Source organism: Larimichthys crocea, chromosome XXIV (assembly GCF_000972845.2).
Source record: "Larimichthys crocea isolate SSNF chromosome XXIV, L_crocea_2.0, whole genome shotgun sequence".
Taxonomy (NCBI): Eukaryota; Metazoa; Chordata; class Actinopteri; family Sciaenidae; genus Larimichthys; species Larimichthys crocea.
This window is the reverse complement of record NC_040034.1, coordinates 6918173-6932154: the sequence shown is the minus strand read 5'-3', so window position 1 is coordinate 6932154 and position 13982 is coordinate 6918173. Positions and strand designations below refer to the sequence as shown.

Here is a 13982-nt window from a genome sequence, read left to right as displayed (position 1 = left end):
CTACTATCTCAAACTTGCCCCAACCCTGCAAACAAACAAAAATTATGTCTGTTTTTTTGGGATCAGTTTCAGAATAATAACGTGTATGCATGCTGGATGGAGGACTTTAAGTGTATATATTATATATTAAACTCCTTTTGTTAAATACAAAGCTGGTTAAAGTGACTCTTCGCTATAGTTCATGTCATCATCCGGTTTAGTTTTCTTGACGACAGCGCCTCCTGGTGTCCGCGGGCGGGACTCGAACCTGCCAACACTTGTACCACATCAGTTTGAAGATGGCGGAGGGTGAATTGAACGTGGACAGCCTCATCTCTCGGCTCCTGGAAGGTGAACGATTTCAATACGGTCTCTCTAGTGTTTACGCGGAGTTAAGCTTGTCTGTGTTCACTATGCCTGGCGTGAGGTGTGTTCCGTAACTACGGCGGTTGTCCTCGGAAAACAACGCAGGAAATGTGTTAGCTCGGTGGGGCTAACGTCCGCCGCTCGTAACGGTGTAGCTCGGGCTAACGTTACCGTTAGCCGGCCGTGTTTATAAACACTGTGGACGGTGAACGCCTACATCGCTCAGGTTTCGCGGTTATGGCAAATATTTTAAATGTGTCGCGGCCGTTTAATCCAACTTTTAAATCTGCTATATATAAATATATATTTATTTTTCTGTATTCTGGCTCATTTATTTTTTTTCCAAATGATGTCCGAGCAGGAGGGGCAGTGACGGTTGGTCTAACGTTAAAACACCAGCACACGTTAATGTGCCGTTGCACTAACGGTCAAAACCGTTAAAACCGTTATGTAGGTTAAAGTCAATGTTTGGTATAAAAATAAAATAACGCTGATTTTTCACCCCCTGCCCTTGACACGGTTTCACAAGTTTTGCCTCATATCCGTGCTGCTGTTGAGTTGTCTATGTGATATATGGTGTTCAGTTTCTATTAGTGACCTATTTTAATGTTATATATTATTGGAAAAAGCTACAGAAATATAGGCCTAAAACACTAATGCATAGTCCAGCTTTTCATCTGATATTTGATGTCCTGGTCACTGTATATTTGTTATGTTGAGGTCATTTGATTTTTTTAACTTGTGCAGCTCTCTCCTCTCTGGGTTTGTAGGTGTATCTTAGTGGGCAGGTTGCTGTGATTCACTGGGCCCACGGCGTGCACACATCAGATCTATAAGCGCCGGTACAGGTGGATAACAAAACACAAGTTGCAGATTCTGGTATAGATGTGTCCATATTCAAATTATTTGCATTTGTTGTTTTAGGTTTAACACAGAAAGAGAGAGAGCGATGTGTTAAAAAATCCTTTTGTGTTGGCCGTCCACCTGCTCGAGAAGAAGACGGGCAGGTTTCTGCTCCCCTGTGAGAGATCCTTTGAGTCAGACCAGACCACTAAGGCAAATTCAGCTGTCCTTGGCATACTTTCCAAGCAGTATCTGTGACTGTTGGAGGGATGAGATACTATGCCAGCATTGAAATGTGAAGATTTGTTATTTATAGTTATTGCTGGAAATTCCCGCTGCGACCGCCTTGTGTTCTCTCTCTCTCTCTCGCAGTTTCATCTTTATGGTAACGTCGCTACCGAATGGTGAAATGGATTGAAAGTAAAAGCACATAAGATCCTTCATTGATATTGATCCGGCGCACGCTGTGTTTTGCTCGGTGCTCAGCTTGTGCTGCAGTTGACTTGTTGATTGTGTTGTTCATTTTATGAACAAAAGTTAATAGGTGGTCATTTTTTTTACTGTGGTCCTCCTATTTTCTTGACTTGACTAATTAATTTTCATGTTATCATTTGATAGTCTTCTCACATAATTACCCAGCTTTGTAATTAGGTGTGAACTTACTCAAGGGTTAGAATCAAGTACACGTGCAAATAATCTAGGAAGATGATAAATGGCCGTATTAAATTGCCATCTTTTCTCATCTGTCTGTAAGCAATCCTTGGCGTCTATGACAGGGGTGGTGATTTTTGTTGATTAAATTAGTCTGGATCAGTCCAGGTCTTGTGCCTGCAGAAACCATAGCCAGTCTTTAAAATGGTTTTGTACCTCTCATTAATCAAGTTGTTTATTTTCCCCCGTGTCCTAGCTCGAGGGTTGACTGTTTTGAAAAAGGCAGGGTGTGACCGCCTCTAAAAAGTCTGTCTTTCAGTAGAGAGAGTTAACATATCAAGACATTAGAAAGTATCCAGTGTTAAGTTTCTAAATAAGATAACTTTAAAGGCCTTGAGGCTTTATTTTGCATCCCATCATTACATAATAGGTTACAGTACAGTTCTGCTGTGTGAGAAAATTTGGCCTTGAGGAAAAAGCAAAGTGTCACAGTGAGAGTGCTTATTCACTGGATTTAAAACTTATGGAACACTGAGTTACTTTCTCCAGCCTCACAATCGCACACGCAAACAGTGATTTGGTCTCCAATGGTTACAAATTCTTGTCGTTGCTTCATTTTAGCCGTGGCCCCTCAATGTTCTCAAGAACGTAATCTGCTTTTTAAAAGAGTTAGTGAAAGGTTCAGTGTTAAAGCTGGGGGCAGGCTAAAGCATCCAAGCTTAACTCACTCGGCCCTGATGAGGCCCGGCAGTTGAGTAAAGAGCCTTGCTTTCGCAATTTCATGCTTCACACCATGAGCATGAAGCGGCGCCGATACAGTAGATGGATGATAAAGAAAATTGATGGTGTGAAGCAACACTTCATTAAGGTTGGTGCAGCCCTAGAATAGTTTTTGGCAGTTTGATTTACCATCTGTGACGATCCATATTCCTCCGGTTCACTCACTTCTCTCAGATTTGGTTGGATTACATGACTAATGAGACAGGGTGTGAGGAAAAATGTATATACACGTGTGTGTTTATGCAAATATGAATTTTGAATTACTCCCTGTTTGGCCTGTTGTCTAATGTGTCATCCTTTAAGGAAACCAAAAGGCGAATAGGAAAAGTGTTTAAGTAAACTGTTTTTTAAGTAAATATGTATCTTTAGTGGGCGTATCGCTTTAAGGCGATACCATAATGGTTAGTTATTACATAATTCCTCAGTCATGGATCTGTTCTTTGCTTTTGTTTCCATCGTCAATGGTTCCTCTTCACGCTGTGATTTGATTTGCTTTTCGTGACGTCAAACTGAGACTTAAATGAAGATTGCTACTCTTCCACATCCAGTTACTATTTACTATACATGCATTATATAATGACAAAGCACAGTTTATCAGTTTTAGAGCCACTATACATTCACCAGCCACTTCATGCACAAGTCTAATGTGAGCCAATACAACAGCTCTGCCATGAATTCAACTTTTTCCGACGACTGTGTGTTCGCTCTTGAAATGGAGCCATCTTTCACAGATATTGCACTAACCCGGGCCGTCCACATATTAAATCAGGTACAAACGTCCGATATGTGAAATGCAGACAGACTAGATGAAACTTTAGTCTTACACAAGCCGCAAGGTAAAATCAAGGAAGCAATTTTTTCTACATAATCTCACTTTTCATTTCTCAGACTGGCTCAGCTGCTGACCGTGGCCAAACGTTTGCAGTTCTCACTCCTCTTTTCATCGTCGTGAGATAAATCTGCACCCAGAGCTGTGGCAGAACGCCAGAAAGTAGGCTTAAGCTAACAGTGCGACTACACAGCCAATAAACCCACACCAGAGCTGAGGATGCAAGCTGCTCTCATAGTCTAAGCAGTGGGTTTCTTAAGTATGGCGGAGACTAAGCAGCTATAAGCTACAGATCCATTACACAGCTCATCAGATTTTAAGATTGCCTTGTGAGTGTGCCCTATGTGTTCCCTTCAGGTGAAAAATACTTGTATCATGGTCTCATGCTGATGAACCTGATGGTGCTGGGGGTTACCACTGATGATGATGATAACAGAACTGATGGTGTCTTTTCTCTTCTCTCCAGTACGAGGATGTCGCCCAGGCAAGATAGTCCAGATGACGGAGGCAGAGGTGCGGGGCCTCTGTATCAAATCCAGGGAGATCTTCCTCAGCCAGCCCATCCTGCTGGAGCTTGAGGCGCCCCTGAAGATCTGTGGTCAGTGTCCTGCTCTTGTTAAAGGACGTTTTGTCACCACCTCATGTTTGTTTTTTGCTTTGACATAACACTGTCCTAGCCTGGGGTTACCCTCTCTATGTGGATGTTATAGAATGACACATATAGGGAAACTGCACACACATATACACAGATTGTGTTTCAATATCTTACAGACATATAAAATGGGTAGACCAAAGTGGCGCAAAGGCGTTTGCAAGTGAGCTCCCTCTCGACAGAGTTGAAATTCCACCTCTCTCACTATCTCTAGCTGGCTCGTGCACATCTCTGCACACTCCCACATGCTTTATCTCTTCTCTCCAGTGTAGCACTGCAACTGCAAACAACTCTGAGCTGTCTACAGTTTACACAAACTCACATATAGGCTCGGGCCTACACACAGTTCATTTGTGGCTGTCCTCATACCAGCTCCCTCCCACACGCATTTACTTTGCAATAGCTGTTTTGTAGGCCTAACACTCTATCAACCTCAGATGGCAGCATTAGTGTTTTACATGATAAACGCGATAACAGGAGCAGTAATTTGATTAGGTCTAATCGATACTGTCTCACGTCAAACTGGATGTTGCCTCATTATGATCCGTATCTCATCTCGTCCATGTAGACATGACCCTGGCACGTTACTCTGAAACATTCATGAGCTCAAGGTGGTGTTATTTGTCAGTGCGTGAGCTTTCATTGTCCCTCCTTTACTTTCTTTGTTTGGTTGCTGAACTTCTATCCCCGGACAGATTACCTTGACCCACGGCTGTGATGTCAATCTTTCAGAGCACCAGCACTGACTGTAAAGACCAAACAGTGACTGCCTTTAATTATTTACTAAGGCCACATGGATCAGGTTCTGCTTTCTCTCTCACACATACATGTTAAACTTAATGCCACTGGTGTTATTTTGCCCAAGCCAGCAGCTTTGGTAGTTTGGCCTTATCATTTATTTAAATAGAATAATATAAAATTGGATATTTTTAATTACAGTGTTGTTGACAATAATAATAATAATCAAACCCTCATTGTGAGGATGTGTAGATAGCAATTTGGGTACTAAAATAATCTAGACAGATGATAATGATTAACAGCACCCTGCAATCACAATCTGGTGGAAAATTACCATCGGGTTGCCTGCTAACCATAATAAGACCTTACTGATTCCCAGCGAAATGTCACTGATTTTTTAGCCTGTTGAATTAGCTGAAGAAAGACCACAAGCATGCACACTATGTTTGTGCCGTGCGTGTTTGCCTTCTGCGGCAGCGTTTATCATACATTTTCAAACTCTGGGCACAGATTCAGCTTTTGTCTAGGACGCCTTTAATTATTTTCTGTCTACAAGCACTGACTGAAAAGTAGCAAACACAGAGAGAGTGAGATGAAAACATTTTGGAGTTAATATAATAAATAAATGAAACAACTTGCAGCCATATTTTAGCAGAATATGATTGGTAATTAATTCGTATATCAAGCTTTAAATATGGCCGCACATTTATTTGGTGTGTGTGTCATGAGATGCTATATGTATCCTTAAGGTGATATTCTTACGTCTTGCCATAAATCATGCAAGTTTCAAATAACATGTAACATGTTATTTTTTCATCCATCCATCCATTTTCTGTAAGCGCTTATCCTCACCCGGGCTGCAGGGGACTGGAGCCTATGCCAGCTCACTTTGGACGAGAGGCTGGGTACACCCTAGACAAGTCACCAGTTCATCACAGGGCACATGTTTCATATAATACATAGTATTCTTGCACAGCTTTCAGTGCTTGAAATTAAGGACGTTGTCTTAGAGACAATAAAAACCTGAGACACAAACATGCGGTGTCTGGGACAATTCTGGCAAAGCAGAGAAACTTATCATTTCGAATAAAATTGTTATGTTCAATTTTTTTTTTTTTTAAAGCCACATGGCACCAGCTTGAGCCTCTACGCCACGTCACACACAAAATCAATCTCAGAAGCCAACCAAATGTTGCCAACTTGGTGACCTTCTCGCTAGATCTACTGTTTTTAGACTCCCGAAGCAACTTTAAATTTAAAAAGCGACTCGTGACAAATTTAACGACTTCCTCAGACCGTCGAGGAAAAGGGCATTGGAAACTGATGGTGGCCAAACACAGAGGATGATTTCTATTTTTTAGATATAAGTGCAGGGAACAACAAGCAGAACTTCCATGGTAGACCGGAGTGAGTCAATGAAGTGATGCACGTTACTGAAACAAAGTTATTAAACTATATTAATTATGGAGAATGAAAAATGACTTTAATTTGGGACGACGGGTGTTAGGTCTGGGACAGTTGTGAGATACTTCAAGGCCTGACAGCTTCTTAAGATCTTCCCGTTTGTTTGTGGGAATTGGATCGTTTGTTATTTGAACATTATTTTGCGTGTCATGCCATCTAGAAGAGCAAAGGCAGAGTACATTACAGTGAAGGACAGTCAGGCCTCTTTTCTGAGCGTTTATTCGCTGTTTACATTTTAAAATGTGCTCTGATTGCTATTACTCCGTTCCTAACACCGGTGTTGTGTTTTTATGTGGGTGCTTTTGATTATCTGGCTACACAAGGTCATGCGACAGAACACTTGATTCCACCATCATAACTTAAATACCAGTGCTCTGATGCAAGGTTAAAGATACGAGTGCCTTTACATTGTGAATGCATAGGCGTTTTTGTTTTTATTACTAATCTGTCTGTTCTGTTCTTCCAGTGTACAGGAGATGTTAGCATCACATGGGTGGCACACCTGGGGAGTCATAAGATGCTCTGAGTGTTTATTATTGTCGAGTTCTGTTATCGCTGTTTTCTGTTTTCTCATTTCTAACACTGACCTCAGGTTCAACACACTCAACTTTCAACCTCTGCTTTTTAAACTCTAAATACCTTTTGCTGCTATTTTCAGATTGTTTTGACACAGCAGAAGCAATCTTGAGTTAATAATTCACTGCCATCCTACAATTTCTCGTGATAGAGCAGTCATGCAGCAACTCCACCTGCAGAGGTTTCCTTCTCTGGAGACGTTTTCAACGGTCAGACAACAGCCAGTCTAATGGCAGCTGCTATTAGATTTATTAATAGAAGTTACAGAATATTATAGACAGTGAGAGTCAACATCACAGGTGTGGGGAAAGAGAAATAAAAGCAAAACAGCGATAATGCTGAGAGTGAGTGTGGTGAAGGAGTGTTATTTTATAATCCAGTTAATCCTGGATTTTACCACAGAGCCACAGCTCAGCTGAAGTTAGCCCTGCGCCTTAGAAAGTTCACTCAGCCCCAGCTGTCTCTGCAGAGATTACAGTCCATGTTGCCATTTTATCCAAACGTGGCTTTCTTCCCGCGCTTCGCTTCCTTTTCTGAGCACAAACGAGCGAGGCTAATTGTTCATGCCTCATGTCCATTTCTGTTTTTGTTCGTACAAACAAGAATTGTTGTTCTCCGTGTGTTGTCCTCTGCATTTACTCTGTGTTTAATCTGTTGTCCAGTATGTGTTTTCCTTCAGACTGCCAAACCTAAAAGAAAATCAGTGTTTTCATGCTTTCAGGTCTGGTTCCTCAGCTATATTATTATTTTGCCACTATGACAAACATTGAAATAATAATTGGAACACAATAATTTTTAGAAAAAAACAATTGTTTTGGTGAATTCTTGACACATGGATCTCCACTTTCCACCTATCGTTTCTTTAAAACTCAAAGGTGGATTAGAAAGCAGCAACTAAAGCTTTAGTTTGGAGATTTTAAAAGCCTTTCTGACAGCTCGTGACCTGAACTCTGTTGCTGGAGCACCACATTAATACTTGAAGACTTGTTTCATTGAAGTTTTGATATTGTATTATTGATGTAAAGGTTTGTGAAGTTGTTACTATTACCTGTACTTGTGTCAACACTCTAGACGGCAAGCTGGGGCTGCATGTCCAAGGCAAAGAAAATGATTGATGGTGAAACACAACTGGTTCAGCACAACATGAGCACTGAGTATAAGACAGAGCCAGACTTCAAACACTCAGAACTATTCCTTTAATTTTTCATTTGCACGGAAAAAAAAGTGTGTTTTCACATGCCATCTTAAGACACAGGCAAAAATAAGTTTAGGCCTGCAGACATATAGGTTTGGTGCCAGTCGTGGTTTGCGTTTTGATCACTGACGCATATCTGGAACTGGAAAAAATCGTGTCAGCCACTCTCATGATATAAAGTTCCAATTTTTGTTGGTCATTTTTATCTCAGGGCCAGACAGCTGCTGCACAGTTTAAGGCCTATTATTTTATTTTAATTTGTATTTGGTGCCATCTTGTAATGAAGCATTGCCTTAAAAAAAAAAGAGTGTGGCATATGAATTTGCTTTCCGTTTTGGTCACAATAAGGCCTGTTATTATTGTCCTAGTCTTTTACTGCTGAGGCTCTCTGCAGTCATTTATGTCTGGAACACTTAGACCGAATTAGAGCAGCTCTTAAGTTGGTGCAAGAGGATATAAAAGGAAGCAGGTCTTGGCTAGGTGATGGAGTGATGCTCCCCTGCCGAGTCCCTGTGCTTTGGTAGGAGAGTCTCCAGCACATCGTTACCTGCTGACTGCTTGTCAGAGAGAGGCGAGGGTGACCCTGAATCCTGGGAGAGCTGTTAAAATTAAAGTTAGTTTTGTGTGGATCTGTGTATGTGTGTCCTTCATTTTTGTGATTAACCTGGATTGTCAGCGTTCTCTCCCCCGGTAGCTCATGTCCCATGAGCCACAGCATCGATCTTGCTCTTGTAATGGCTCATTTTGTGTGTGTATCCTTGGGCTTGTTGCTGTACGTAGTCCCAGTAAGGCATGGGCACATAGTCATATATCCCCAGCAGCCTACATGTCTGGCTGTGTTCTGAAAATCAAAATGGATTCAAAGAGAGAGTTTGTGTGCACGTGTGTGTGTGGGGAGGAGAATATGTAGTTTATAGAGTTAGAGGCTTTTTTATTAATATTCTACCATCTTTTCATGATCTATGTCTCCACTGCCACGGTTTTTAATAATTTTGTTCACTCAACTATCAGAGTTCTTCTCATTGTCCTTCGACTAACATCTCCCCTTCTCCCTCCCTTTTTTAGGTGATATCCATGGGCAGTACACAGATCTACTGAGGCTGTTTGAGTATGGTGGCTTCCCCCCAGAGGCGAACTACCTTTTCCTGGGCGACTACGTGGACAGAGGGAAACAGTCCCTGGAAACCATCTGCCTTCTGTTGGCCTACAAGATTAAATACCCAGAGAACTTTTTCCTGCTCAGGGGCAACCATGAGTGTGCTTCCATCAACCGCATCTACGGTTTCTACGATGAGTGTGAGTAGAGATACACCCACACTGCACACAAACAGCCTTGAAGCACATATTCGGTTCTAATAACGCGCACGTGTTCCACCAGGCAAGCGCAGGTTCAACATTAAGCTGTGGAAGACCTTCACCGACTGTTTTAACTGCCTCCCCATTGCCGCTATCATTGATGAGAAGATCTTCTGCTGCCACGGAGGTAAGAGAGCTGGTGCATAAATATAAACTGTTGTTCAAAATATATTCCAGCAACTCCAAATCAAAAGTAACCTCCTTTATTCTCTATTTTAGGGCTATCGCCTGATTTGCAGTCGATGGAGCAGATTCGCAGGATCATGAGGCCAACAGACGTGCCTGATACAGGTACTGTGTGCATGCATTTAGGTGCAAGCATGTTCACTTCCTCACTTCCTAGATTTCGCATCAAAAAAAGTTCAAAGTTGACCTTTGGATCACAACACCTAGCGTTTCTTTCTTCCTGAATGACTATTACATCAGTAAATCTGCTGTGTTGCATCAACAAAGTCCGTTGGATCTTTAGCACTTTCTTCCCTCCCCGCCCAGTTGAGTGTCTACACTCTCCTTTCAACTACTCTCCCTTGATCTTTATCTTCTTTATCTCTCCTCTCCACGTGCGTCTCTCAGGCCTGCTGTGTGACCTGTTGTGGTCCGACCCAGATAAGGATGTACAAGGTTGGGGAGAGAACGACCGCGGGGTCTCCTTCACCTTTGGGGCAGATGTGGTCAGCAAGTTCCTAAACCGCCATGACCTGGACCTCATCTGCAGAGCCCACCAGGTACTTATGAAGAGAATGACGGCGGAGAGGCTGGATGTTGAGCGTGGATGCAGAAGGAGCATGACGAGCAAACAGATCTCGTGCTTTAAAAATTGGTTGGCCGTGCACCCCTCACAACAGCTGACCTCCATTAATTTGTGTGTCTATGGCACAAACACAGACACCCGAGCTACACCACATATTAAAAGAGGTTGTGCAGCAGTGTAGCCCCCAGTTTTCTGCTCCTGTTCATCCCTTTTTCAATGCACAATTCATAACTTCATTTCAGTTATTCTTCTGCTTTATAAAACAGAACGAGGACTGACCCTGACATTGGGTATCTGTACCTGATCAGAATTGAAATGTGTTTGTTTTCTGTTAATTGATTAAAGGACTGAAGGACTAACACAAGAGTTGTTATTGTTAAATTGGCCACGGCTATTTCAGCTCTGCGTTGGGGGTTTCATATTGATTCAGGTGTAGGTGGTTTTGTACACTCGAGCTCAGCAATGTACCGAAACTAGCTGAAGATGTGATTTCTTGGTATCGATCGCTGTAGGCGGCGGAATAATGTCATGTGTCTTCTAACAGGTTGTGGAGGATGGATACGAGTTCTTTGCCAAACGCCAACTGGTCACACTTTTCTCTGCTCCAAACTACTGCGGGGAGTTCGACAACGCAGGCGGCATGATGAGCGTCGACGAATCCCTCATGTGCTCCTTCCAGGTAGTGTAAAACTAAAGGGACACACGTTCATGAATGCTAATTGCGTTCTTGTGTTTATCTCAGGAACACTTACACGTGCTTCTTCTTTCTCTGTGTTTAAAGATCCTAAAGCCCTCAGAGAAGAAGGCCAAGTACCAGTATGGTGGTGTAAATTCTGGTCGGCCTGTCACCCCACCCCGCACCGCCCAAGCCCCCAAGAAGAGGTGAACGTACAGCCTTGGCTCTCCCCCCTTCCTCCTTCTCACCTTGTCCGTCCCTAGTCTGCCATCACGGCAACCCCTGTAACTCCCCTGTATAGTGAAGATACAGGGCTTATCTAATTGCCCGAATCTTTCTCTTCCTCTTTCTTTCCCACTCACCCACCCTCTCCCCAACTCCACTGACAGCTCTTTTCTTAATGTGTATGTGTACATAAATTTGCTGTGACCAATCTGGGTTTTTTGTTTTTTTGCCTGTTTGTTGGTATTTTTGATATTATTAACAGATAATCTTTTTTTTTGTGGTTTTACTTCCGATGCCATTCGAGGTTCTGTGTCGCGAAAAGAAGCGCCTTCTCTGTGAGGAGAGGCAAAGTGACCGAGTCAGACGAATCCTTTTTCAGTCTAACCAAAACAACAGTACAGATTAAACATTGTTTTGCCTTGACCTCTCAAAAAGCGGAGAGAATCCTTCCAATGCATATTTTAATGAGACTGAGGTTTTCGTGCAATGCAATGCAAAAAAAAAAAAAGACCCAAATAACACGTCTCATATTCCAGTTTAACAGTCGAAACACATCATAGCATGTGCGGTGAACTTGTGGTTGTTGCACATTTTGTATATTTAACCAATGAACAAGTGCGCCACCCCATAAGAAGCAAAGAATGTGAAGGGACCGTGAATGAAATATAGAGGCTAAATCAGAAACTGCTGGCAGTGGACGCGCTCTACTCGGACACAACGCCCTCTGGGCATCGATTCCTCCGCTCCGTTATGCCTCCCTGTGCCTCGACTCCACACCCACACGAAAACATGCCGCTTCTCACACAGAGCTGGTATTGACTTTTTCCTGGGTCTATTTATTATGTTCTCATCAGGATAATTCCCCCTCCAAATAATCCTCTTGATTTATAGTCAAAAGATGCTGAGAGGTTTCATTTTCTGCTCACAATATGAAGGTCAGTATTTTACCTGCAGACATACTGGATACATGGTGTATTAAAAGTGCTTCTGGAATTATCCTTTCCTAGTCTTTATATGAAGAAGCACATAAGGATATAAAATATCTAACAGCACTGGCTCAAGTTTTGTAAGTGTCTAACTTATCCCAGTAAACCCGTTCAGTGTTAAAAAAGACCAATAATTAGAAGGCAAGCTTCACAAAATGCTCCACATTCTTTGAATTGTGTTTATAGAGCACACAATTAACAAATATGATGAAGGAAATTCGCTCTTGGAAGCGTTTATGTTATTCTCCTTTCACATCAATCTGTTCTGCTAAGACAACTGGTGGAGTCAGGAGTGGGCGGCCGTTTTGCTATGTGGTAGTGATGCCACCTGGTGTTTAAATGCAGTAGTGCAGTGAAAAGTAGTATAAATCAGATGTTGTGAATTTCAGGATGGGCTTTTTTCATTACATCGCCAGTACAAAATGTTGTGTCATTTACCACAAGGAGGAACTTCAGTTTGACTGTTGGTCTGACCAGAGACTAGTCTGGTTGGCAGTTAACTTGCAGCGAGTTTGTGGAAAACAGTTGCCTCTTTTCTTTCTTTTGCTCTTTGTGGTATTATTCTTTCTGTTGTATTTCTATGTTCTCTATTCTCATTGTTTACTTTTTATTCACTTAATTTATTTCCTAATAACGATAATAAGAAAACAATGAGGTGTTACCAAAAGCTGTTTTGCAATTTGTACAAGTTTGTTTGAAAGTCTATAAATTCAATTAAAATGGATGGAAACCAAAGTCGGTGTCAACTTTTTATTGATGTCTTTGCATGCGTGTCTCTGTGCTGTCGAGAAACTGCATATGTGTCATTCAAGCCAGTGCGACGGTTTGTGTGACTAGGCCCTGCAGACGCCTTTTAGCCCAATTCAGAGCTCTGTGCATCAGCCCTGAATTGAAGCAAAATACCAGGGGCAGGAGAAGACGTACAGGTCCCAGGTCAAAGTAAGACGCGATCCAAGCACAGGTGATCGACAGCCCCACTTTTAGAAAGAGGAGAGTGTAGTAGATGATGGTGCTCCGTCTGCTCAGTTTGGAGTTATCCTTAGGAAAGATTTGAATTGATACATTTTAACATATGTATAATTTCTGTAATAAAACCGTATATCCCACCAATAGCCCATCTTGCCAAACCTGTACATCCGTCGTCATATCGACATTGAAATCCGACCTCAAGAGGGGGGTCTGATCGGAGAGAGCATTCCTCCTTTTCGCCTCTCTGTGCCGAGGAGGCCTTTGTAACTGTACTTCCATTGTCAATATATGTCTGCATAAGTAGATAATGTTCAGTCAGCTATGGGATATTATAAACATAACTTAAATCAATCGAGATCAACTTAAGTAATGGTTTGAATGTTGATGTTTCATTATTATTTCCAATGTAAACAACATATTTTTTTGAATTTAACAAGAAAGCTAAATAAAATAAAAAGCAACAAAACTTTGAAGAGTACAATCCCTCAAAACATTTAAACTTTAAAACAGAATGATAAATTAAGGTAGAGTGAGGGAAACTCATTTCAAACACTTTTCTCTTTTTTTTAGAAGCATAAACATTTTTTTTTGCAAAGACAACTACTTAACAATACATCTTTGTAACATTATCTAGATAAATCTTCAGTCTGTTTCACTTACTGTCTACACAGATAGTGCCTGATGATGGAGATGATCACGATTTGTTTTGTCTTTTTAGTCAGTTTATTGACGTTAGCAACCGACTTAGAAAGTTGTTTTTGTTGTTTTTCAAATCAGGAATTATAGAAACTGATACATTATTGGAAGGTAAAGCACATTTACTCGAGTATTTTCATTTTATACAACTTTATACTTACACAGCACTACATTTATTATTTATATTGTTATATTTATCATATCCATCCATCCATTTTCTGTAACTGCTTATCCTCATTCCAAGCTGACT

The 13982-nt window shown here is 41.5% G+C and overlaps 1 protein-coding gene and 1 long non-coding RNA gene across 2 annotated transcripts; one reads left to right on the top strand and one right to left on the bottom strand.

The window, feature by feature from the left end:
• Positions 1 to 197: 197 nt before the first annotated feature.
• LOC104936456 (serine/threonine-protein phosphatase PP1-beta catalytic subunit) lies at positions 198 to 11573 on the top strand. Its single transcript, XM_010752489.3, has 8 exons — positions 198 to 330; positions 3915 to 4046; positions 9139 to 9369; positions 9452 to 9556; positions 9649 to 9720; positions 10003 to 10154; positions 10725 to 10859; positions 10962 to 11573. Exons 1-8 carry the CDS (start codon positions 279 to 281, stop codon positions 11064 to 11066), a joined length of 984 nt encoding a protein of 327 aa, XP_010750791.1. The 5' UTR covers positions 198 to 278; the 3' UTR covers positions 11067 to 11573.
• Positions 11574 to 12095: 522 nt separating this feature from the next.
• On the bottom strand, positions 12096 to 13807 carry LOC104936457 (uncharacterized). Its single transcript, XR_797600.3, has 3 exons — positions 13697 to 13807; positions 13196 to 13328; positions 12096 to 13105 (listed from the first exon to the last, which is right to left on the bottom strand). It is a non-coding gene; the product is annotated as an uncharacterized LOC104936457 (long non-coding RNA).
• Between the last annotated feature and the right edge of the window lie 175 nt (positions 13808 to 13982).